The sequence below is a fragment of the Cebus imitator genome, unplaced genomic scaffold, assembly GCF_001604975.1.
Source record: "Cebus imitator isolate Cc_AM_T3 unplaced genomic scaffold, Cebus_imitator-1.0 Scaffold634, whole genome shotgun sequence".
Classification (NCBI taxonomy): domain Eukaryota; kingdom Metazoa; phylum Chordata; class Mammalia; order Primates; family Cebidae; genus Cebus; species Cebus imitator.
The window spans coordinates 596,149-622,567 of NW_016107949.1; the positions used below are offsets into that span (position 1 = coordinate 596,149).

Consider the following 26,419-nt stretch of genomic DNA (forward strand, 5'->3'; position numbering starts at 1 on the left):
AGGTTTTGGGGTACATGTGAAGAACATGCAAGATTGTTGCATAGGTACACACGTGGCAGTGTGATTTGCTGCCTTCCTCCCCATCACCTACATCTGGCATCTCTCCCCTTGCTATCTCTCCCCAACTCCCCAGGCTGCTCCTTTTTAAGGTGTGTGGGTCTCAAGGTGGGTGTGCCACCTTCCCCAGCTTCACCCAGCAAATTTCTGGTGGTGGTCTTTGCTTAGGCACAGGAATCACGGTGATCTCTCAGGGATATGTGACACCAGGGTGTCTCCTTAGCCATCTCTGGGATCCCAAGTACCAGAGAGTTGTGTATTTGCGTAGTGCTATCACATGACCCATCCAGTCGGCTGTGTCAGTTTTCCCTCACCACTTTGTTGTGAGGAGAACAGAGCAGGAATTCTTTTCCCAGTTTGAGGGGAAGCTACGGAAGCCCTGAGTGGGAAGGGCTTGCCTAAGTCTAGAGTGGTAAGCACTGAAATCGTCTCACAGTGCTGTGCTATTTCCACAGTATCTGACCTGACAAGGGCCATCTGGGTTCTGCTGCAAACCTCCAGGGAGAGAAGCTCTGTGCCCTGCCAGACAGCCTTAATGGTAGAACATTTCCTCCTTAGAGTGAGCAAGAAATCCTCTCCCTGGCCCTCCCACCCTCCATCTGACCCTTCATGAGACAGTCCTCTCAAGACAACCATTGGCTTTCTCACAGGGGCACCAGGATGCCGGCACTCAGCAGGTATCAGGCTACTGAGCCAGGACCAATGATGGACTTAACCAGACTGTGGGTGTGTAGTATTTTTTTTTTTTTTGACATGAAGTCTTGCTTTGTTGCCCAGGCTGGAGTGCGGTGGCGGGATTTTGGCTCACTGCAACCTCCCCCTCCTGGGTTCAAGCGATTCTTCTGCCTCAGCCTCCTGAGTAGTTGGGATTACAGGCACACGCCATCACGCCCAGCTAATTTTTCTATTTTTAGTAAAGACAGGGTTTCACCAGACTGGTCAGACTGGTCTCGAACTCCTGACCTTGTGATACACCTGGCTCAGCCTCCCAAAGTGCTGGGATTACAGGCATGAGTCACCGCGCCTGGCCAATGTGTGTATTTTAACTCTATTTATTTATTTCCTTCTTTATTCCAAATGAATTGTAGCTGGCTAACCAAAAATTACATTTCACAGACATTGTTTAGTGATTGTTAATCTTTCCTCTTTGGCCTGGATGAGATGAGTTTCTGGGTCTCTACTGTGGGGTTAGGGAGAGGGGCAAGCAGAGATATTGGGAGGCAGGGAGAAGGGAAGCAAAACACTAGTTAAAAATTTTGCTTTTACTGGTGTTTTCAAGCCAACATACGTTTTAACTTCAGGGCATGAATTCTTTCCAAATTGTAAAAAATGTCATGGATCTTGGGCATGGTTTATGGGAGGGCAATTTCCTTTTCTTCTTTTCAGTTCTCTTGGTGGTGGTAGAGTGGGCAGGAGAGAGTATTGTTCCTTCTAATTCTGTTTTATCCTGTGACTGGATCCTCCTGTTTTTCCCTTTTGCACATAATCCAATCCCAGGCCCACCCCCAGAATCCTGGCCCCTTGTTTCTATGCTCCTTACCCCAGTCATTGCTCCCCATGCAACCTCTATCAAGAGCTCAGGGCCTCTTTTCCCCAGGTCAGTTTGGCACTCAGTTACCCTGGTTTTTGGCTTCTCAGACCAAGTGTTTTCTTTTGCCTCCATCAAGCCCATCCTGATTCTTTAACCAGGGCCTTTCTTTTTGGAATAGTCTCTTGTAGTCCAGGAACTTCTCCTTTTGGATTTTCCTGTGAGCTTTGGGATTTAAACAGAGGGTGGCAGAGATGGGGTGTGAGTTATGGTGCACAAATGGCCCCCCATCCTGTTTCCCCTTCTGGAGAACTATCAGGGGTTAGAGGTGGGAATCTGACATCTCATGGGCTGGTTGATCTTCTCCCACCTTTCAGTACCCTCTTATGTCCGTCTTTTCTCCTGGAAGGCGATTTCAGCTCGTCATGTCTTGGATCTACAAACCAGTGTTTCCCAACTTTTTCACTTTTAGGAAATATCATCGTTTTCCTTTACGCCTTAACACCTAGTATGAGTATGCAGAGCCCCCAGGCCCCAGACTCCTTCATTAGGCAAACATAGGGTGGAGGTGACAGACACTGGCCTCTGACTGGCACATCCGCGTGGGCTCGAGGCTCCTGGCGCAGTTCACGCAATCAGCTAAAGTGGAGGCGACAGGCCTCCCGTGCACTGCACACCACACACCGCACACAGCGGGCCTCAGTGGGCCTGCTCTTCTCCCACTCCTCCTCCAGGTCGGGGCTCTGGCCACTTTTGCGGAGGCTTCATGGCAGTGCCTGAGAGGACACAGAGCCCTCTCAGGGCACTGGCACTGCAGGATGTGTGTGTGTGAGGGGGGTGGATGGGGAGGGGTGCACGGGAGGCCTGGTCTAAAACCTGGCCATGCTCCCCACCAGGTCTTGTGGCTTCCAGCACGTTGACACTTAACCCTGAGCCTCAAACTAGTTAACTGTAAAATGGGGATGTTACCGCCCACTCTGCAGAGCTCTGGGGCTTGAAGGAGAAGCTGAGGGAGGGTTTGGCCCGTGGAGGCCTCTTAACAATACTTGGTGACCCCTTAACAGTTTTGGTTTAGGTCTTCGCCTCCATGCAACGGCCTGTGGGGTGCGCCTGGCCGTTTGTTTCTGTAGAACCCTGCACAATTCGTGGCTTCATGTAGAAACAAGTTAGTGAGCAAAGTCAGTCGGTAACCACAGGCCGCAGAGTTCCGGGCTGCTCCGTGCTCTGAAACATGGGGGAGGGGTTGATGTCAGGGGCGTGGGTCCTGATCACATGGCAGCCGCTGTTCTAGGGGAAGTCAGCTACCCAGCAGCCCTCAGTCCTCAGCTACCCACCCTCACCACCTGGGGTCCCATGGTGAGGGAGGTGAGTGGGTAACTGAGCTTTCTGCAGAGGGCCGGGCTGGAGGGATCTGGGGGAGTGAGTGGGGCTGGCTCCTGGTGGAATCCAGGCCTCAGACCTGATTGCTGCCGAAACTGGCCCTGTGCACTGGAGCCCCTGGTCTTCTGCGTCTCTTCTTCTCCTGGCCAGACTTTGTTCCTGGCTCAGCCACAGGTATTTGCTACTGAAGAGCTGTTCCTCCCTCCCCTCGGTGGGTCTGGGTCCACCTACACCTCGTCTTCAAGTCGCGCACCTTCCTCCCCTCTAAAACACCAACCAGGCGCAGACCGATTCTAGGCTTTTCCATGGTGCTATCGCCAAAGCTTGTGACTGAGTCCTTCCCGCCTAAGGCTAGTGGGCCTACCCTGTCCCTGCTGGCAGGTCTCTCTTTGCTTTCTTTACTCAGAACTAACGCTTTCATTCCCCACTCACAAAGGAAAAACAAGGGAAGAAGCCACAGCTGGCCCTGGCCTGCTTTGGCACAGGTGTTTCCCCCGGCCCCGCGTCGGGCACCCTAGTTCCTGTTCTGTCCCTGCCCCACGCGCCCCTGGGGCCCCCACTCAGGTTCCTCCACCTCCCATAGGTTGGGGTTGGGGGACCGGCTCCAACCCTTGGCCTGGGGTTTGGTGAACGCCTTTCCTGGACTGCGGACCCACTTAAGGCGCACCTCCCGGCTAGGGCAGCGGCGCTGGGGGGCCGAGGGCGGGGTCGGACGTCCACCCTCAGGGTTGCGCCAGGGGGCAGGGAAGCCGCCTCCCGAAGTTGGGGGCTCAGGAAAACTTGGGCCCTCGGAACTACGGCGTTGATTGAGAAAAGGCGGCCCAGGACGAGGGGGGCCAGCGAATGCCGTCCGGGAGAGCTGGGCGCAGAGGGACGGTCGGTCCCGCCCCTCAGTCCGCCCCGCCCAGCTTGCCGGGGAAGGGCCACGTTGCCCGCCCGGCCGTCCGGCCCCGGCGCGCCGCTGGAAGGGCCGGCGAAGCTGAAGGCGAGGCAGCCGCGGCAGCGCCTGGGACGCGCCTGGCCACCGGGCTCGCTCCCTGCGCCCCGGGGCGGGCCAAGTTCGGGGCAGGGACGTTGGGCGGACGTCGTGAGTAGGGGTCCGTAGGCGGAGGTCCGACCGGGGGAGGCCTCGCGGGTGCTGAGAGGGAGCCTCAAGGACGTCTGGTCGCCCGAAAGCCCCGGTGCCCGTGAGTGCTAGCGAGAGGGGACTTGGCTCGGGAGCGGCCCAACCTGGGCCGAGCCGGGAGGTTGGAACTCCGCGTTCTGCTTTCGGAATCCCGGGCGGCTCCAGCTGTTAGAGGGAGGACGGGCTCCACGGAGTGGGGAGGATGTTGTGAAACTCGGCCCAGGGCGTTTCCGTGGGTGTGGGGCAGGGAGCGGGTGGGATTGGGGAGTGGCTTTTTCCCCTAACCTTACCCCAACATCCTTTCCGCAAGTTAATAGAGGTCGATTCTCCTCAGCCGAAAAAAAATGTTGACTCAGTGTTGAAATACATATATAATAAATTGGCAAGAAAACTTTTCTTTCTACCTGTTTGCTAATGTGTGGAGTAAAGAGCCCTGGGACCTGCAGTGCCCGCATCTGATAAACTCTGGAGTAGAGGGACTGGCTGGCCGGCTCTTCCTCCCGCAGGGCTGAAGCTTCACTCTGGTTAACCCTTGCTGCTGTAGTAGGTCTACAGTTTGTTTTAGAACATCACTGGCTGAGATGTTATCCAGCTTTGTTTTCAGTCATTTATAATATTTTCCAGGCCATGTAGACTTTGCTCTTACATGCTCACATCATCTAGGGCTGCCTTCCTTCAGGAATCACTGCGTCCTGATCCTTCCCAATTGTGGGGACCATTGAGCTCACGCATACCTCTGCTTCTGTGTCTTATTCTCACAGTTAGAAGCACTGCAGTATGTCTTACCTCAGTGGACTGTGTAACAAGGTAAACTCGTTACTGTTTGAGGCATTAGAGAAATTGTCACTATCCCATCCAGGCACTGGGACCTTGTGATGAACCAAATCAACCCTGTCACATTATAGATGAAGGAACTAAGGCTCAGGTGAGTCAAGTGACTTGTCCAAAGTTGCCTGGCTGGTTGGCTGGATTGCCTGAATCCCAGGCCTCATAACTTTTGTGGCACTTGTATTTCCCTTTTGCCCTTTCTTTTCTGGGATAAATAACTTGCATCCCTTCCCTCCTAGGTCTTATTCTCTAAACCCTTGAATTATTTAGTGTATCTTCTTTGACTACCTTTCTGTTATTCTGTCCTGAAATTATGGGCCTGATACATGATACAGGAGTCCAGCCGAGGGCTAAGAATGAACAAGAAAGTAGTTCAGTTAGATTTCCATTATCTGTGACATGCCTGTATTTTTTGGATTTTTTAGGTTGTGCTTTTTAACGTTAAGCAAAGCAGAGATAGAAGGGAAAATCTGTTACCGTTTCTTCCACTTCTATACTTAATTTTAAAGCTAAATATAACTTTTTTCTTATTGCTCATGATTGGAAGTTGACTATTTGGTGTTCACTTGCTGTTTAAGAAACATTTTTGCCAGAGAAAGGAAATAGGCTGGAGAATACCGTGGAATCAGAGTATTAGAAAGGATCTCATGGGTCCTAGGCAGTCCTTCAAATGATTCAGAAACTGAGTGAGCCCAGTACAGGTAGGTAGGACCTGTCCAGAGCCACCTGGGTTTTGGCTGAAAGTTTTTGTACCAAAAAGACTCACTCCTCATCTCCCACCATGGTCCAGATGTCTTTGTACTTGGTGGTGTGGATTGGCTGTGTCACTTCTCTAAAGGAGTTGTGAAAACTCCAAAAAATCAAACCCAGTTTTGAGCCTGTGCCTTGCATGCCAGCCTCATAAATGACATTATTAGGAACTCAGGTCAGGATTAAGGACAGTTCTATTTAAAAAAGAAGGTGTAGCAGATTGTATTTTTCCCAAAGGTTCTCACCCATAAGTATCCCCTTCCACATGTAGTTACAGCTTGACATTGTCCACTTCCCACCCAGTGGCGGGGTTTGTGATTCCCTCCCCTTGAATGTGAGTAGGGACTTGTTGTTTCCTTGACCAGTGAGTTAAGACAAACCTTATCCAAGGCTGAATCAGGGAAAGGATACACCTTCACCTGGCTTGGTCGCTTTCTTGGGACACTCACCTTTGGAATGTAGTCACCACTTCTAGGACATTTCCAGGCCACATAGAGGGGTTCTAGCAAGCACTCCTGCCAATAATGCCAACATCATCCTACAGACGTGAGAGAATGTGAGACCCTCTAGGGGAGTCTAGCCCTCAGCCTTTGAGCCTTTCAGCAAGGTCTCAGGCATGGTAGAGCAGAGACAGGTCATCCCCTTGTGCTACACTGTCCAAATTTCTGACCAGTAGAAACCGTGACAGGGAGTAAATGATAACTATTGTTTTAAGCCACTAAATATTGAGGTAATTTATTATGCAGGAATAGACACCTAATAAGAAAGGGATGTGAGTGGAGACAGGGCCTCAGTATTTGGACTTGGAGCTGAGCACAGAAGGCAGGGAGGACACTTGCCCTGATTGTCAAGACTATCTAGATTCTGTTTTTCTCATTGTTGCAGGTGCTGGTGGCTGCATAATGAATCACCCCAGAACTTAGTGGCTTACAACAACAGACTCATTAACATCTCAGCTATGTGGTTCTTGCTTGTGGTCTTTCACATGGTTGCAGTCAGGTATGGATGGGGCTGGGATAATCTGGAAGGCCGTCTCCTATGTCTAGTGGTTGATGCTGGCTGTCAGCTGGGACCTTAGCTGGTGTTGTCAAGTGGAATACTTATAGGTGTCCTGTCCATGTAGCAGGGTTCTAGGAGTAGGCATCTTAAGAGGACCAGGTGGAAACTACTGCCTTTTATGAGTTAATCTCAAAAGTCACATAGTGTCACTTCTTCCCAGAACCAAAGGTAGGGAATATAGACCCTCACCTCTGGAGGCAGGAGTGTCCTTGTCACTTGTAAGAAGAGCATATGGAATGGGATATGTGCAATCGTCTTTGGAAAATATAACCTTTCACACTCTTAGTGCTGCTTTGGCCATCTTTCTTCCTGATTTAGGTAATAGTGCAAGCAGTCTTCCGTCTAGCCACTTGAACCTCATACATGTGCCAAGCACTGTGATGGGCACAGAGGTCATAGTCTTTTTTCCTAAGGAGGAAGGTGGGAGTCAGGTAAATATGGCCATATATCCTGTTACAGCGTGGAGAGAGTGCTGTGGGAGTGTAGCCTGCCTCTGTGATGTTACAAAAGGAGTCACCTGAAGTGGCTTGAAAGGATGTGAGAGTGGCTGGCAGGTGGTGCCATAGGTCTTGTTTCAGGATGAGGGACCAGCTGGAGCAAAGACACAGCAGTGTCCAAGTGTACTTATTGGGGGAAAAGCAGTCTACTGAGGCCAGAGTGCGGGGTTCATGGGGTTAGTGGTTGGAGGTAAGGTTGAAAAACGATATTTGAGCCAGTCTGTATGAAGGGCTTTGTATGTCATAATAATGAGCATTGCAGCCTCTGATGGTTTTTAAGGCAAGTTAGTGTTGTGACCATGCGCGCTTGTCAGGAGGGATGTGCTATTGCTGTTGGGTAGGTTTGTGAAAGGGAAGCAAGATTAGTGACAGACCTGCTGGGAAACTACATCAAGAGTCAGACTTAAAACAGTATTTCATACGAAGGAATGAGTTCAGGTTAAAGGGCTGGGGGGCTTGACATGGGATGCAGCGAATGAGTAACTTTGTACTCCCATTTTCATAGTTTTGAAGGTCTTGGGCCTAGATGTGTTTCAGAATTCAGAATTTTTTGGATTTTGAAAAGATGATCTGGTAAATTTACTCTGTAATGGAACATCAGAAGCAGAACAGCATAAGCCACCATGTTTATTTCTGTAGCAAAATGTATGAATAGCCACAGCATGAGAGATAAAAGACTATAAATAGCCTCACATTAGATCAGATCAGATTTTACCAAATGAGGTTGGGTGAGGTTTTACTGCCAATTGAGTTTAGAAAACTTCTGTTTTTTAGTGCTACTTGGATTTGGCAGTTGCAGTTGAGGAACTGTGGATGTTTTCAGATCCCAGGCACATCTGAATATTGAGGGCACTAGCACAGCAGCTTGGCAGTGCTGGTGGAGCCAATCCCTGTCTTCATGTAGCTTATAGCTGAGGGGGTCTGATAGAAGTTGAGCAAGTGGTTGCACTTGCTGCTGTTGGTGAAAGGTAGGTGGACCTTGCATGGTCCCAGACATCAAGGAAGATATCTTGGCAGAGACAAAAATCAGAGTGTGCCAGGTGAGAAGATAGAGAAGAGCAGACCTGGCACATGGGTACATGCAAAGACCCGGATGGTAGGGTTGGCTGTTTTGGGACCAGACGGGAATGTGGTAGAGTGGAACAAAGAGAATGGGGAGAAAGGAGTGAAGTGACTGGCTAATATTTACGTAGTCATGCTGGGCACTGTTCTAAACACCTAACATGGCTTATCTCATCCAGTCTTCACAGCAACCCAGTTTGAGTCTCAGAAATGTGACAAAATGTAGGGTAATGCCTCTGAGCTATCTGGCTTGCCTTTGTTGCTGTTGCACTCTCCTGATGGTGGCCTGAGCAGGCCTGAGCAGTGCTTTCTGGAGGAGCAGGTCACTGCTGCTGGCCAGGGTCTGGGCTTGATCATCCTTTGGGCACAGCCAGCTGGGAGAGGGTGTATGGCTTGTGGTTCATGTGTGTGCACACAGCACCAACTTCCAGGCAGAGCTGAGGATCCTGTCCTAAGAATTACATGAATAAACAGGAAAATAGCACTGGGGCCCAGGATGAGCCTATGTGAAGAAGCAGGTGAGCTGGGAATAGGGATGTCATGTAATCTTATGGCAAGAGGAGCAAGTTTGAAGCGCAGGGCTGTGGGGTGGAGAACAAGGGTCTGAGGACTAAGGTGGAGGTGGTGGCTGGACTGGGGCAGCTTTTCCTGTGGCCTCTCCACCCACTCTAGATGTGTGCAGACTTACTAAGTAAAAAATCAGTCAGAACATTGCTTTTATTAGGATGGTGCAGGAGGTCTTAAGCCTCAGGTAGTGGGTGTGGGCCACCAAATTCTAATGTGTAGAGAAGAGTAAAAAGTCATCTAAAGGGTGCAGAAGTCATATGAAGGGTCCCTGCCTTCTTTTTTTTTTAAGATGGAGTCTTGCTCTGTAATCCAGGCTGGAGGACAGTGGCACCATCTCAGCTCACTGCAGCCCCCGCCTCCTAGGTTCAAGGCATTCTCCTGTCGCAACCTCCCGAGTAGCTGGGATTACAGGCGCACACTACCACACCTGGCTAATTTTTGTATTTTTTGGTAGAGGGGGTTTTGCCATGTTGGCCGGCTCCTGACCTCATGTGATCTGCCTACTTCAGCCTCCCAAAGTGCTGGGATTACAAGCTTGAGCCACCTTGCCCAGCCTCCTAAGCCATACAGAGCAGCACTTCAGTGAGTAGCGTTCAGTCCCTCTTCTCTTTCCTCATCCAATTATATAAGTCTTTTTATTGCATAGTCATTTAGGAGGCAGGAATTTGGGAGGCAGGGAATCCTGGCCATGAGATTGGGGGTAAGTTCCAACATGGACAACATCCTGAGGGGACAGTGAAGAAAGAAACTGACAGTGCTGGGTGCAATGGCTCACACCTGTAATCCCAACACTTTGGGAGGCTGAGGAAGGTAGATCACTTGAGGTCAGGAGTTCGAGACCAGCCTGGCCAACATGGTGAAACTCCGTCTCTATTAAAAATACAAAAATTAGCTGGGCGTGGTGGCAGGCGCCTGTAATCCCAGCTACTCAGAAGGCTGAGGCAGGAGAGCTGCTTGAACCTGGGAGGCAGAGGTTGCAGTGACCTGAGATCATGCCACTGTACTCCAGCCTGGGTGACAGAGCAAGACTGTCACAAAAAAAGAAAAGAAAGAAAACTTAAACTCTTCTGTGCATCACTCTTTTCTTCCACATAAAATTTCTTAAAAATAAAATACGGGAATATGGCCCACCACTCTGAGTAGCTTCCTCCATCAGTATGTCCCCAGCTGGGCACAGCAGTAAGGCTAACTGAAATGATGTTTACCCTGAACTCCTTAGTTACTTGATGACATTTATCTATTGATACATAGCATATGAGCCCTGATAAAATACGAATTTAATTGCACAGTTACGTGGAAATGGACTTGAGGTTTCTGAGAAGACTGATGTCCTGGAATGGTGGGGGTGGTTGGTTTCTAGGAAGAAGACGAGTCGTGGTGGATGCTGGCAGGGGCTGGGTGAGTTTTCCCAGGAGGGAGACAGAATCGAGGCCCCTTGAGAAACCCTTCAGGATCAGCCCTTTTATGCCAGATCTGCTGGCTTGAGAGCCCAGGGCCTCAGATTAGATCTGAGGTCCAAGGTTTTGGCTAGGATTAGAGATTGGGCTGTGAGGCAGAGGGCAACTGGCAGAGCTGTTGGTGTAAGAGGGTACATGCCTGAAGCTTTGGGATTTGAAGGGTAGATCAGAAGCAGGACAGTCAAGGAGTTATGATCTGGAATGGCAGTTGACTGGGAACTGGGGAATGTTTCAGATCCTTTTAAGTTATGTGGTGGGGCCATGCCTTTTTCTCATTGGTCTGTGTCATGGTTCCTTTCCAGAGCCTGGCAGAGAGCAGGTATGTGATACATGTCATCAGGTGACTAACTGAAAAATTCAGAGCAAACAGATCATTTGAATTTGCCTTGCTGTTGTGGCCCAGACACCGATGGATGAAGCTATTCAGAACTGTGGGCAATGTCTGCATATTTGATTGTCAAGAAACTTGACAATCATGTGGAAATAGCTTCAAACTTATACAGGTTGCAAGAATAAAAAATAAAATAAGGGTGCTTGTACACACTCAGATGCACCTGTTCTTAATGTATTGCTCCATTGCTCTTTCTCTATGTATGCAGTATATTTTTGTTCTGATCCATTTGAAAAGTTGCATCTATCCTGGCTGTCTACCTCTAAATACTGCAGTGTGTATTACCTAAGAATTGGAGTCAGTCAGTTATCACTGATACTTTAAACTACTGTCTATATTCTAACTTTGTCATTTTACCCAATAATGTCTTTTTTTTAAAAGGTCTTTTGAGGTTTCCTTGACATACAATTGACATAAATATGTTAAGTAAACTGCACATAAAGTGTACAATTTGATAAGTTTTGACATATACATACTTGTACAAGTATCACCACAATTAAGATAATAAACATATCCACCCTTCCAGAAGTTTCCTAATGCCCCTTTGCAGTAACTACCCCACTGCCTTCTCTGCCTCTTTCCCCAGGCAAAAACTGATCTGCTTTCTGTAATATAGATTAGTTTCTATTTTCTGCAGTTATATATCAGTGGTATCATAGCGTATGTGCTCTTTTTGGTTTTTCCCAAAAAGACCCATATTGCGTAATTATTCGGAAATTCAGTCATGTGTTGTGTATGTCAGTGGTTTATTCAGTTTTATTGCTGAATATTATTCCATTCTATGAGTAAACCACAATTTGTTTATCTCCATTTCCCTATTGATGGGCCTTTGGGTTATTTCCAGTTTTGAGTAATTATGAATAAAGTTACTGTAAACTTAATTCCTGTATAGGTTTTTGTATGGACATCGCTTGAAAGTAGAACGGAAGTGGGGCATGCATAAAGGGACATGCAGGAGAGACTGGGCTTGGTTATAACAGCCTGTTATCCCTGGGGAACTAGCTCACTCACCAGAGGGCATTTTGAGGGATCTGCCCCCCACAACCCATCCAAACACCTACCAATAGGCCCCACCTCCAACACCACCACACTGGGGTTCAAATTTCAACATGCGTTTCAGAAGACAAACCATATTCAACTATAGCATAGCTATATAATTATTATAACACTATTAGTAAAACCATCTTTGCCTTGGGAATTTTCAGTAGCACCTTTATTACATATCAGATTTCTTTGTGTAATGAGTCTGTTTCTGGAGTTTAAATTCTATTTCATTGGATGGTCTGTTTATTTATGTACTAGTACCACACAGTTGTAATTATGGAGGTTTTGTAGTATGCAGTGTGTATATATGTGTGTGTGTGTGTGTGTGTGTGTGTATATATATATTTTATATATACATATATATATATATATATAATTATTTATTTACTTTTTTTTGAGACAGAGCCTCATTCTCTTGCCCAGGCTGGAGTGCAGTGGCACAGTCCAGTCACAGCTCACTGCAGCCTCAGCCTCCCAGACTTGGGTGATCCTGCCTCAGCCTCCCAAGCAGCCGGCACCACAGGTGCATGCCACCTGCCCAGCTAATTTGTTGTTGTTAATTATTACTTGTAGAGACAGGGTCTCCCTATGCTGCCTAGGCTAGTCTTGAACTCCTGGGCTCAAGTGATCCTCCTGCGTTGACCTCCCAAAGTGCTGGGATTGCAGGTGTGAGCTACTGTACCCCGCCAGTATGCAGTACGTTAATATCTGGTTGGGCTAAGTCCCTTCTCACAGCGTATTTTTATATTTTCCTAGTTTTATTGTCAGTTTGTCTAGCTTCATAAAAAGGTATTTTTATTGGTATTTTTGATGATGCCGAGATGTCTTGACCAAGTTACAAGGGATGTTCAAATGTTCTTTTGTGTCTTTTGGTAATGATAGCTTTGTTCATACAGGTTTTGAATGTTTATTTAAGTTTATTTCTAAATATTTTCTCATTTCTGTGGCTTTTGTAAGAAGGGTTTTCTCATCCATGTTTTCTCATGAGCTATTTGTGGATGTGAAGGTTATCCATTTGTGTATGTTGATTTTTATATTCCACTACCTTACTCAGTTCATTGATAGTTTGGTTTAGCTTTTTATTGATTCTAGAGTTTTCCAGGCAAATTCTCACAAGTAAAGATAATAGAAATAGTTTGCTTCTTGTCCACGTCTGCTGTTAATTGTTTTTTTCTTGGTTCATTTGCATTGGCTGCTCCTTCCAGCAGAATGTTAAATAAACCTGGAGATCATGGGCAGCTTCGTTTTGTGCCTGACATTCATGGGGTGCCTCCAATGCTTCCCTGTTAGGCAAGGGACTTAATTGTAGCACTGAGGTGTGATATTTGATTTTAAAAATCAGTAATCTTGGGGCAGTTAGGTGAGAGGAATTGTAGGCAGATGCTGTTACTCCTTGCTCCTCCCATCCTCCTTCCCACGTAGAGGGAAATGAAATCTGACAGGTAGAAAAAGGGGAGTTGGAGTTCTTTTTCTCTCTCCTTCCATCGGTATCACCTTCTACCTCCCCATCATACATATGTTCCTGAGTCAGCATATATGTTGACTACCTCTGGAGTCAAACTCCTGGCCTTCCTCCAGCCTCACTCTTGGCCTTTCCCTGCCCCCACATTCCTCTACCTGTGGGTATATAGAGCGGCATGCCTTTGTGTGATGGTTTGTTTTCTGTTTCCTGTCTTCAGGTGCATGGCTGCTTCCTAATCCCATAGTCCAGAGGAAGCATCCCTAGGACTGCGGGCAAGGGAGCTAGGCAAGCCCAGGGCAGCCTTGAGACCTCCCCTTGCCTGCCCTCCCCCGTGGGGGCCAGGATGCTGAAGAAGCAGTCTGCAGGGCTTGTGCTGTGGGGCGCTATCCTCTTTGTGGCATGGAATGCCCTGCTGCTCCTTTTCTTCTGGACACGCCCAGCACCTGGCAGGCCACCTTCAGTCAGTGCTCTCGATGACGACCCTGCCGGCCTCACCCGTGAAGTGATTCGCCTGGCCCAAGACGCTGAGGTGGAGTTGGAGCGGCAGCGTGGGCTGCTGCAGCAGATTGGGGATGCCCTGTGGAGTCAGCGGTGGAGGGTGCCCACAGCGGCCCCTCCCGCCCAGCCGCGTGTGCCTGTGACCCCAGCGCCAGCGGTGATTCCCATCCTAGTCATTGCCTGTGACCGCAGCACTGTCCGGCGCTGCCTGGACAAGCTGCTGCATTATCGGCCCTCAGCTGAGCTCTTCCCCATCATTGTTAGCCAGGACTGTGGGCATGAGGAGACAGCCCAGGCTATCGCCTCCTATGGCAGTGCGGTCACGCACATCCGGCAGCCTGACCTGAGCAACATCGCCGTGCCGCCTGACCACCGCAAGTTCCAGGGCTACTACAAGATCGCGCGGCACTACCGCTGGGCGCTGGGCCAGGTCTTCCACCAGTTCCACTTCCCCGCAGCTGTGGTGGTGGAGGATGACCTGGAGGTGGCACCGGACTTCTTTGAATACTTTCAGGCCACCTATCCACTGCTGAAGGCAGACCCCTCACTCTGGTGCGTTTCGGCCTGGAATGACAACGGCAAGGAGCAGATGGTGGACTCCAGCAAGCCTGAGCTGCTCTACCGCACTGACTTTTTTCCTGGCCTGGGCTGGTTGCTGTTGGCCGAGCTCTGGGCTGAGCTGGAGCCCAAGTGGCCCAAGGCCTTCTGGGATGACTGGATGCGCAGGCCGGAGCAGCGGAAGGGGCGGGCCTGCATACGCCCTGAAATCTCAAGAACGATGACCTTTGGCCGCAAGGGTGTGAGCCACGGGCAGTTCTTTGACCAGCACCTCAAGTTCATCAAGCTGAACCAGCAGTTTGTGCACTTTACCCAGCTGGACCTGTCGTACCTGCAGCGGGAGGCCTATGACCGGGATTTCCTTGCCCGCGTCTATGGGGCTCCCCAGCTGCAGGTGGAAAAAGTGAGGACCAACGATCGGAAGGAGCTTGGGGAGGTGCGGGTGCAGTATACGGGCAGGGACAGCTTCAAGGCCTTTGCCAAGGCTCTGGGTGTCATGGATGACCTCAAGTCAGGGGTTCCCAGGGCTGGCTACCGGGGTATCGTCACCTTCCAGTTCCGGGGCCGCCGTGTCCATCTGGCGCCCCCACAGACATGGGAGGGCTATGATCCTAGCTGGAATTAGCACCTGCCTGTCCTTCCTGGGCCCCTCTCTGTCACATCATGAGCCGAGGTGGAACCACAGTCCCCAGGCTGCATCTGCCTGCCTGTGTTTCCCTCTTAGGTGCATTTATGTTTTTGAGTTTTCTGAGTGGCATTTGAGTGCACAAATGATAAGGTGAGGATTATTCTCCCGTTCTCAAGGGAGTCAGATCAGGGGAACTATTCTGGGGTATGTTAGGGGGTATTAAGCAGGAAACCACTGTGTGGCAGGGGGACGCTGGGCTTGTTTGAACCAGAAATGTCCGTGTCCTGAGCTTTCTCCTGGAGCATGTGCAGAGTTTGACAGTGTTTGCTCTCTTGACCAGACACCTTCTCCCTGACTTGGCTCTTCTAGCCAAGGCATGAGTCCTCCTTCCATACCTGTTCCCCTTCCCCTATTGGGGACTGGGTTATGGGAGAAGGGGACATATTTGTGGCCAAAATGATACTAACCAAAGGGACTTCCTTGTCAGGGCCTGGTGGAGTTGGTGGGTCATCAGGGCTCATTGCCTCCTCCCCTTCTCTCCTGTCTCTGACCCCCACTTAGCCTTTCTCTCTGCAGTCTAGCAGTTTATGGTTCTGAGATGGAAAGTTGAAGGAGGCAAGCAAGACCTCGCCTCAGCCCATGCCCAGCTGTCAGGGGAGAGGTGCAGGGAGGAAGGCCTTGGAGCTGGGACAACCCCTCTCTTGCATTGCTTCAGAGGGGGACTGTGCCCTGACCCCTCCTTTCTGAAAATCAGTCCACTCCCTGTTGCTCTAGGAGGCTCCTGCTGGCTTGGTAGGAGAGACATTCAATCTGTGTATCCTTTTTTCCCTTGGGGTTTCACATACAGGCCCCTCCCTGCAGGCTGTGGCTCTTGTGGCTCTCTCAGCATGAGGTGGAGAGGCAGACCAAGTGAAGCAGTGACCAGGATGTTTCCGGCCCAGTGCTGCCCAGCCTCCCTACCCGTTCCCAGGCACCTCATGTCCTCACAGACCAGGAAACCATGGCAGGGTGGAGAGGACTTGGTGTGTTTTCGTTTCTTGCTTGACCTCAGTTTCATGAAAGAAAGTGGAAGCTACAGAATTATTTTCTAAAATAAAGTAAAGGCTGAATTGTCTGAAAAATATTTATGTGTGTGTGTCCTGGAAAAGGAGGTGATAGGAGGGGAAAGAAACGAAAAGGGAGAGTGAAGAGTTAAGGAGAGGGCTAGACGGAGGAAGTGAAGTTCAGGAAGGAAAGCAGATGACTGGGAGAGAAGAGCCAGGGACAGCTGAGGGGATGGGGGCCAGGCGGGAAAGGAAGTCCAGGCCAGAAGATGGAAAGGGCCCCCAGACTGTGCTCCTGCTGATCATCCTGTAGAGCCAGGAGGCGCAGCAGGAAGGCTGGTAAGTGTCTCCTGCTTCTGCCTCCTGCTGGTTGGGCAGGTCTAGTCTGGGGAAGAACCAGGCCCTCTCTTCAGGGTGGTCCCTGAGTGATGCTTTGTGCCTGATACTCTCTGCTGGCCCAGGCAGTGCTTACTGAGCACCCTTTATGACCTGCCGGAGAGCCTCAGGGTGTGCAGCTTATACCAGGGTTGGTCCCACAGTGGCACTTGGACTCCCAAATGCAACCCCAGTGAGAGTGCCTGTTGTGCTAATACCCAGAACACATACATACACAGACACAACTGTTAGCTCTGCACTTCACATGCAACATTCTGAGTTTCTGTTCTCCACTAATTCATTTAAAAGAGCAAGACGCAGCTGAGCACGGTGGTTCACACCTGTAATCCACAAGTGTAAGCACTTGTGGAGGCCAAGGCAGGCAGATCATGAGGTCAGGAGTTCGAGACTAGCCTGGCCAACACAGTGAAACCCTGTCTTTACTAAAAATAGAAAAGGTAGCTGGGTGTGGTGGCATGCATCTGTAGTCCCAGCTACTCCAGAGGCTGAGACAGGAGGTTGCAGTGAGTCAAGATCACACCTCTGCAGTCCAGCCTGGGGTGGACAAGACTCCGTCTCTGAAAAACAAAAACAAAATGCTTCTTGTGACCCACCAACTTGATTTCATGAGTGGGTTTGAAAACCCTGGGCTAGGCCGGGAGGCGGAGGTTGCAGTGAGTCAAGATCTCTGCAGTCCAGCCTGAGGTGGACCAGACTCCATCTTGGAAAAACAACAAAATGCTTCTTGTGACCCATCAATTTGATTTCATAAGTGGGTTTGAAAACCCTGGGCTAGGCTGGGTGCAGTGGTTTACGCCTGTAATCCCAGCACTTTGGGAGGCTGATCACCTAAGGTCAGAAGTTTGAGACCTGCCTGGCTAAGGTGGTGAAACCCATCTCTAAAAATACAAAAAAGGTGTGGTGGTGCATGCCTGTAATCCCAGCTACTCAGAAGGCTGAGGCAGAATCACTTGAACATGGAAGCGGGAGGTTGCAGTGAGCTGAGATCATGCCACTGCACTCTAGCCTGGGTGACCAGCGAAACTCCATCTCAAAAAAAGGAAAAAAAAAAAAACAAAAAACCTGTGCTAGGCAACTTTTTTGGCAGAAACTACTTTGGAGCTCCACACCAGATGGTGGCAGAGGTGTCTAGGGAGATGTGTTAAGGGCCATGGCCCTGGGAACAGCTCCAGCCTCCATTCTGGGCTCAGAAACCAGTGTCAGACATTCACTTTATTTTAACCTTTGAGATTTGTGTGGAGTGGGTTTTGCTTTCCCCTGTTGCTTAGATGGATTATTTACCCTTACTTTTTTGTTAAATAAGGGGAGATGGTCATTATCCGTGATTTGCAGATGAGGAATAGGCCAGGAGATAGCTGCATTGTGCCCTTCCCAGTGAAGCCAGGAGGAGTTTGGCTGCCAGCCTCCATGTCCTTAGCACTTATGCAGCCATCCAAGTCTGCTCTTCTGAGTGCTCCATGATGAATACGAACTTCTTTAATCCTCAGAGCAAGCCCAGGTGGTGAGTACTGTTTTGCTCCCGTTTTACCAGTGAGGAAGCAGGCACATAGAGGTTAACCTGTGGTAATACCCAGATTATTAGCATACAGATGGTTGGGGCAGAGCCAGATTGGAATGGACTCCATGCTGTTAGCCACCATGCGATGCTGGATTGTTCCATCCTAGCCCTTATAGGCCTCCTCTAGGCCTCTTCCCAGCTGCACGTGGATTCTCAGGCCAGGCTTCAGTGGTCTGTGAGGGTGGTGAGGGGGGGGCGCTGGGTGACGGGGAGGTCCAGGAGAGATGTGGGAGGAGTAGAGCTTGGGGCCCTTGGGGCCAGAGGACACCCTTACAAGACAGAGACTGAGTTCTCAGGCTCCTCAGGGGTCTCCTGGTATTCACCTGTCAAGGCTTGCTCAGGTGGTGTGCATGTGTGCATAGCTACTGCCTCTGGACCCCGAAGCTCCTGTGGCTACCAGAGCAAATGGAAATCCCAGGTGGAAAAGCCCCATGTTATTCAATGCTGTAGAGTTCAGCCAGCCTCGAGTTTGGAGGTTTACAGAGTTGCCTTGCGCCTGGCTGCTACTGCTGCATTCCTGCTTCTGCCTACAGCTGTGACTACCTCCTGCCACTCCTGCTCTCAATGTGAGTTCCTGCTTGCTCTGTCTCCAGGAAGGACTGCTTTCCCGGCAGCCTTCCCTCCTGAAGCCTCTTGGCCTTTGAAATCCTCTTATCTGGGTCACTGGTGGGATCTCATTTGTGGATTGAGTCACCCCCAGTGTAGACAAATGTCTGGTGTAGTCTCTGGCCAGGCCCTCCTGAGCCTTCACTGGGCCCTGCATCAGAACCCTGCCAAGGCTGAGGGGCAAGGGAAACTGAGAAAAGCCCTCAGGGCAGGCTGGGAAGGTGGGAGGTAGAGGGCATTTAGAGGGTTAAATACAGAGCACCCCTTTAAAAATACCAGCTACGGTTTTTCTGTATTACATGTTCATTTTAGACAATCAAAACATACTGCTCACGCTCCCTCATGTGTGTTTACGCATGGGTGGCATAGCCTACCAGACGTATTCCTCACATCTATACATAATATGCATAAATAGATAAAACATTTATCACTAAACCCATTGAGTTATGTAAATATTTGTCTAGCTTATATAACTTTAACATATGAATTTATATAACATAAGCTTGCCCTCTTTCTGAAATATCTTTTAACAAAGATGGGATTTCAGGCTCCCTGATGGGACCTTTGTAGAGGTCAGTGTTTTGCCACCAGCGATCTTTCAACCTCCATCTGTTCTCCCACCCAGCCACATTCTGGCCTCTGGCAAGTCACAGGGAGTTTACACCAGGAAGTAAATGCCAGGGCCATATCTGCTGGAGACCAGCATGGTGGCCAATGTCATAGAGTGGGGTGGTCCTGGGCCGAACTTGGTCTGGGCCCATGACCTGTATGTCTGACTTGGGTCCAGCTGTTCTTCCTGACAGAGCCTCTTCCTGTGAGGTGGGGTAACACAACCTTCTGGGGTGGCTGTGGGGTTCATCAATGTGGCTGCACTGTGAGCAAAGTCTGGTGGAAATCTCTTGTCTCCGCTGCTTTTCTTTTCCTGCTGTTCACCTTGGCTCTCCTGACACCTTAATCCCCCTTTGCATGTGTCTGGAGCGAGCAGAGCAGGGGAGTTGGTAGGAGGCTGGGCAGTGCCAAGGCTGTTACTTTCCCCCGCTGCCTCCCTTGGCTAACTTGAAGCCTGGGTCTTTATACTAGAACTTTAAGACAGTGTGTCAGAATGGATTCAGCCGCAGAGAGCAGGAAGCCTGGATCCCAGTGCCTGATGGAATGAGAGGTCAATGGTGCAGGGCTGGCGTGGTGGTTCCCCCACCATCAGGGCCCAGATTCCTTCTTAGATCTCAGTCTCACTCTAAGCACGAGGCTTCCATGCTAGGTGTCATTTCTTGGCTGTGGGAGCTCCAGCCAGCACACATTTTAGGTAGGAAGGAGGAAGGAAGAAAGTAAAGGGTGGATGGCAGCTGCCTACTCCTCTCCTGAAAGCCCACAGGCAGCGTGGGGTCACAGCTCCCTGGGTAGAACTGGATCACACAGGCACACCTGTCAGCAAAAGATTCTGGAAAAAGTATTTTTAAAGCTGAATCTAATAAGATTCCTGTTACTAAGGAAGAAGGGAGTGATTGTATGGGCAACTACAGGGACCACTCTATACACGGCGCCTGGAAGACTAAATTTGTGACAGCGACAAGGGATTTGAGAGGGCAGGGTGATGAGGGGCTTTGGGGGAGTGCATTAGGAACCCTGACCTGGAGAGGGGCAGAATCAAACCTGCAAGTCCCTAACCCTAGTGGGTTGAGAAACCTGTCCCACTGGGCCAGGAGGCTGAGCCTTCTCAGGGTCACACATGAAAACTGAAATTCCTAAAGGCCACACACAGCCCCAGAAGTGCTGATTGACAAGGGCAGATGGCCAGCGATCCAATCTTCTCTTTTGTCTTCACTTGTGTTGTTCTGCCATCTTGAACACGTGGCTCCTACCTCACAGCAAATGCTGCCCTGGTTCTAGCCACCAGGAAGCAGGAGAGGGGAAGGGAGGGCAAGCGTCATTCTTTATAGAATAAAAGCAGTGTGCACACTTACTGGAGTGTGGTCTAGTTGTCACTGCAGAAGGTGGGATGGACCCTCAGTGCAGCAGCCCTGGACCAAGCCAAATGCCTCAGCATAGCTGTAAGAAGAGGAAGATGGCTGGAGACAGGCAGCCTTCCCTGCATGGGCAATGTGGCAAGTCTGTCAAAAGCCTCCTTTGGAAATACTATTTGCTTACTTTTCAAGGTTTCTATTTAGGAAAAGGGCAAAACCTTTCAGGATCAAGAGTAGGTGAGTGGCGATCAGGCCTCACCCCTCACTGAGGGCCTTCCCTGAGGAGCCACCTGTAGGACGCTGGCAGCAGAATGGGCTGTGTGGCTGCTAGCTTAGGTCACGGCAGGGAAACAGCCTCTTCCTGGTTTGAAAGAATAAGCACACTTGGGGCCTTGAGCTCCAGGGAGCTCATGGAAGATGTCTGACTACCCTGAGCCCCTTCCTGGAGAGTCCTGGGGAGTAGCTCACAGCCAGCGTCACCCACAGGGGCTGTGAAGACGTCCATGGCCAGCATCTAACACAACCACATAGGATGCCCCAAGCAATTACTGCCCAGCTGAGGACTGCTTGAATTTCTGACTCACAAATGGTGCGCAATGTGAAATGGGTATTTTAAGCTAATGAATTTGGTGGGAGTTTGCTGAGCAACAGTAGAAACCAGAATTCTCGGACACTGTGTTCTGTCCTTGAAATGGTAGAATTTCTGCAACCAGAATGGAATGTTTGAACAAATATTTTGAGAATAGAATTTTAAAACATTTACTCATCAACACCCAAGGGTCAATAGCAGTCTCAACTAGGAGACCGATTCTATTATTTAGGTAGATGTTGTTCTTGAATTAAAGGATGGGAATATTTTTTCCTTCCAAAACTTATTTTCAATTTTATATTCTAAGTGTTTTTCAAGTTTTTATTATGAAAATTTTCAAACCCAGAGGGAAGTTGAAAGACTAATACAATGAAGGCCCGTATTCCTTCCACTGAGATGATCCAACAAGTAATATTTTGCCACATGGCAAATACATACTGTATAATTTTCTGTACCACTTGATAGAAAGTTGCAGAATGAATGTTGTTTTTTATATAATTTTTTTCTTAAGTAATATGTGCTCATTGTGTAACTACCTAAAAATATTGAAACATAAAAGGAAAATAAAATTCATACATAACGACAGTGCCCTGATCAACTACTATCTTTGGTTCTTGGCTCGCTAAGCAAGTTTCTGACCTGAACTTGGTCTTCATTGGGCAGGGGTGCCCTCTACTGACAGCTGGGTGAATTGTCAGGTGCTGGGCTTATTAATTTACACCTCTCAAGAGTTTTGGCTGAGTAGTCCTCAGCCCCTTTACTTCTGAATGAATTAAGAAAGCTGTTTTGTTTTGTTTTGTTTTGTGTTTTTTGTTTTGTTTTGTGAGATGAGGTTCTCATTCTGTCACCCAGGCTGGAGTGCAGTGGCATGATCTCGGCTCACTGCAACCTCCACCTCCCAGGTTCCAAGCAATTCTTAGCCTCCCCAGTAGCTCAGACTACTGGCATGCGCCACCACGCCCGACTAATTTTTTTTGTATTTTAAGTAGTCAAGGTTTCACCATGTTGGCCAGGGCTGGTCTTGAACTCCTGACCTTGTGATCCACCCTCCTCGGCCTCCCAACATGCTGGGATTACAGGTGTGAGCTACTGTGCCTGGCAAGAAAGCTGTTTCTGAAGCTGCAGGACAGAGCCTGATGGCCTCATACCCGGGTTTTTAAAAATCAAAATCTTGGGCAAGGCCTCACCTGAAACAGCAAGCATGACTTCCCTGTCCTTGTCATATAGTTCTCTTGAATTGGAGCCTGTCCTGATGCCCGCCTGGCTCCAGTCCAAGCCCTAACAGTTCTCCACCCCAGTTAGACAGCATGCATCTGTGGTTCCAACTCCTCCTTCCCCAGCTGAACCGATGCCCCCAATTCTCCCTAGATTCTCTTCGTTCTTCAGTTCATCCTTGTCCTTTGCTCCAATCACATAGCGTGAAGGAAAACTCTCCTCAAACCATGTTTTCCTTCTACTCTCATACCGCAACAATCATCTACACAGAAGAAAACTTCTGTGACCAAATGTGTGGGGATCTCTCTTCACCACCAAGCAGTGGACACCAGCCAGGTATCCTCCAATTCAGTTCCAACACTGTCTCCTACGTGGAGATAGTGCCAGACCCCACAGGTTGAGGGCTCCATTTCCAAGACTAATCCCTGTCCCCTTACCCCACCAATCGAAAGTCAGGGTTCTTCTGACCAACTGGGTTCAAGCTGAGGTTCCAACAACCTCCTCTTTGAGTTTGATTAATTTGGGGGAGTTGCTCACAAAACTTAGAGAAACACTTATGTTTACCAGTTTACTAAGAAGGATGTTTTAAAGGATACAGATAAATAGCCAGATGAAGAGGTACATAGGGTGAGGTCTGGAAGCACAAGAGCTTGTTACCGTGGAGCTGGGGTGCACCACCCTCCCAACATGTGGATGAGTTCTTCACCTTCCTGTCAGCCTCCCTGTGTTCAGCTATCTGGAGACTCTCCAAACCCAGTCCCCTTGGGTTTTCATGGAAGCTTCATGATGTTACATTCCTTCCCCCAGGGGATAGGATGGGACCTCTCATGGGAGGGCATCAAGTCCTGCCTTGGGGCAGGGAAAGGTCAGAGTCCTGCCCCTGAGGACTCACACACCCGACATTGTAACAAAAGACTAACAAGGGCTGTGGGAATTATAGCCAGGAACCCTGGATGAAAATCAATATATAAGTCAATATACATACACATATTGTGAAAAGAAAGTCCATCTTGGGACCCCAAAGTCACTAAGCCAAAGGGAAAAGTCAAGCTGGGAACTGGATTACGCAAACCTGCCTCCCATTCACAAATAAAAAAGCTATGAACCCCTTCACGATTTACCCTTGTGGGCCCCAAGATCTTTACCCTAAAAGAGTACTGAATTTCACCCTGACAATGTAAATTGGTAGTTTATGTTCACAGTGATGGGACAAAGGAAAGAACTCAGTCATTTCTTTGCTTGCCTGAGACAAATGCATATCTGATTGCTTTCTCTGCCCTACTTTATCTTATGTAAAAGTGCAGATTCACTGAGCTAGCTGAATGTACAAGTGACTATTCCTTTACCTCCCTTACAGGTAAAGGGCTGATCAAAGGCTCAAAATAATGCAATCACTTGCCTTTTATCTACCCACACATTTAAAATATGTCTTCCTCTTTTTCCAGTATCTGCCCTTTTTCCTTTAAATATTGAAGCCCTCAAAATCATCTTTCTGGAGAAAGGCACAGACCTGTTTCCTGGGTGTGTGTCCTTAACGTTGGCAAAATAAACTTCTAAATTGACTGAGATCTGTCTCAGATTCTTTTTGGTTTACAACTGGTAACCACAAAGGGATTCTGAGTGGAGCTATCCCTGACCTTTGACAAATCTCCCATTGGTACTTGGTACCAGCTTGGGCTATCTTTATTGCTTACATAACTTGAACAATTCGCTGAGGCCTGGGAGCTCCCCTCTCCAGAGAATTCCTGATCTTCCAAAAGTCTGGTTGAGGTTTCAGATTAATTTTGCTGTGCAACTCCTTTTCTGGAGTTTTACTCACTTTCAACAAGGAAGGAGAGTTTTCCTGCTTCCATGATGATGGAGTGCAGGCAAGTCCTTTCTGGAATTTCAGCCCACTTCCAACAGGGAAAGCAAGTTTGAGTTTTTTCCTGCTTTTAGGATGGTAGTACACACAGTCTTTAGCCTGGTCCCATTCCTAGGTAAGTAGCTGAATGGGGGTTTTGTCTTGAAAATTCTCCTTAATGACTTAATTCTCCTTAATTCTCCTTAATGACTAAACATGATGAACAACCAGCTGGCCTTAATTTCTCCTTACCATTAGAGGGCTCATAATCATATAAATTGTGCAATCATTTGTTTGTTTTGCTTAACTGTTTTTTAAAAAATTGTTAGTTTCTGTTTTTGTTGTTTTGGTCTTTTTCCCATTAGGTTTGACCAACTCTACCCAACTTGATCAAATCCAAAGAAAAGTTCCAAATTATGGGGAACAAGGCCGCTGGATTGTCTAAATTCCCTCAGCTGAAAAAAAGAAAAAAGAAAAAATGGCCAGCAACAAGGAATATGGGAGTTATGAACCAGCAACGGTGGACGAAAACCAGTACCTGCATCTATATATCATAACCACACACACCTTGTCCTGCTGGTCTTCCCCCTCCTGGGTCTCTGGTGTGTTTCATTTTACTCTTGCTCTTTTGTCAACCTAACAACTTATGCCTCATTGCAAATAGCATATTCAAGCATCCACATTTGTATAAGGAAGGCTTTTTTTTTTTTTCTCAGACGGAGTCTTGTTCTGTTACACAGGCTGGAGTGCAAGTGGAACAATCTTGGCTCACTGCATCCTCTACCTCCTGGGTTCAAACAATTCTCCTGCCTCAGCTTCCCAAATAGCTGGGATTACAGGAGTTTATCACCACAACTGGCTAATTTTTGTATTTTTAATAGACACAGAGTTTCACCATGTTGGCCAGGCTGGTCTCGAACTCTTGACCTCAGGTGATCTGCCCACCTTGGCGTCCTAAAGTGCTGGGATTACAGGCATGAGCCACTGCACTGAGCCTCTCATTTTCATAAGTAGGATACACTTTGTTTCTCTTTCAGAAAATTTGGGGCAATGAGAAATTTCCTAGTTATCTCTCTCTCTCTCTCTCTCTCTCTCATTTTCTTTTTTTAGACAGTGTCCTGCTCTGTCACCCAGGCTTGAGTGCAGTGGCACAATCTCAATTCACTGTAGCCTCAATCTCCTGGGCTGAAATGATTCTTCCACCTCAGCTTCCTGAGTACCAGGTGCACACCACCATGCCTGGCTCTTTTTTTTTGAGATGGAGTTTCACTCTTGTTGCCCATCTGGAGTGCAATGGTACAATTTCAGCTCACCATAACCTCCACCTCCTGGGTTCAAGTGATTCTCCTGCCTCAGCCTCCTGAGTAGCTGGGATTACAGGCATGTGCCACCATGCCCAGCTAATTTTGTATTTTTAGTAGAGAAGAGGTTTCTCCATGTTGATCAGGCTGGTCTCGAACTCCCGACCTCAGGTCATCTTCCTACCTTGGCTTCCCAAAGTGCTGGAATTACAGGCATGAGCCACCACGCCTGGCCCATGCCTGGCTAATTAAAAAAGAATTTGTAGAGACAGGGTTTTGCTATGTTCCTTAGGCTGGTCCCAAACTCCTAGGCTCCAGCAATCTTCCTGTGTCAGCCTCCCATAGTGCTGGTATTACAGGCATGAGCTACCATGCCCAGCACCAGTCATATCTCTTGAGAACAATGGTTTGGGAGGAATTGGGGTGGGAAGTCAGACTCTCTTGCTAGCGTCTTCTGACTGCTTCTTCAGGAGGTCCAACAGGTGATCACATGGAGCTCAGATAAACTGATTTATCTGCCTCCATTCAGTGGTAGACAGGGGCTGAAGTGATACTGCACTTAAATGATTAAAGTAATGGTAATCTAAACATGTCACGGTTTACTGTCAGACCCTTTCTGTCAGGAGAAAGTAAGAAGTTTAGCTTTGTGACAAGTGTGTGGTGAGTGGGAGAGGAAAGAGTAAGATGTTCAAACACATTTCAAAAAGTGTTTCAAAAAGTGGAAGCTTAGGGCCAGGTGCGGCGGGCCAGGCGCGGTGGCTCATGCTTGTAATTCCAGCACTTTGAGAGGCTGAGGCGGGAGGATCACGAGATCAAGAGATTGAGACCATCCTGGCTGACATGGTGAAACCCTGTTTCTACTAAAAATACAACTATTAGCTAGGCGTGGTGGCGCGGACCTGTAGTCCCAGCTACTTGGGAGGCTGAGGCAAGAGAATCGCTTGAGTCCAGGAGGCGGATTCAATCTTGCAGTGAGCCAAGATTGTGCCACTGCACTCTAGCCTAGTGACAGAGC

General features: G+C 48.7%; 1 protein-coding gene across 15 annotated transcripts in view; it reads left to right on the forward strand.

Annotated features, from left to right (window-relative positions):
• The window catches only part of MGAT1 (alpha-1,3-mannosyl-glycoprotein 2-beta-N-acetylglucosaminyltransferase), a 20,516-nt gene extending 4,501 nt beyond the window's left edge, over positions 1–16,015 (forward strand). For 7 of the 15 annotated variants that reach the window (XM_017517485.2, XM_037734553.1, XM_017517484.1 and 4 more), the window contains exon 3: positions 13,426–16,015. In XM_017517485.2, the coding sequence (XP_017372974.1) occupies positions 13,552–14,889 (1,338 nt within the window). In that variant the 5' untranslated portion in view covers positions 13,426–13,551 and the 3' untranslated portion in view covers positions 14,890–16,015. Of the gene's footprint in view, positions 1–2,840; positions 3,140–3,863; positions 4,153–6,554; positions 6,669–7,046; positions 9,144–10,613; positions 12,139–13,425 lie in introns of those variants that run through there. The other 8 variants (XR_005198148.1, XR_005198149.1, XR_005198147.1 and 5 more) reach the window with 8 other exon arrangements.
• Positions 16,016–26,419: the final 10,404 nt, after the last annotated feature.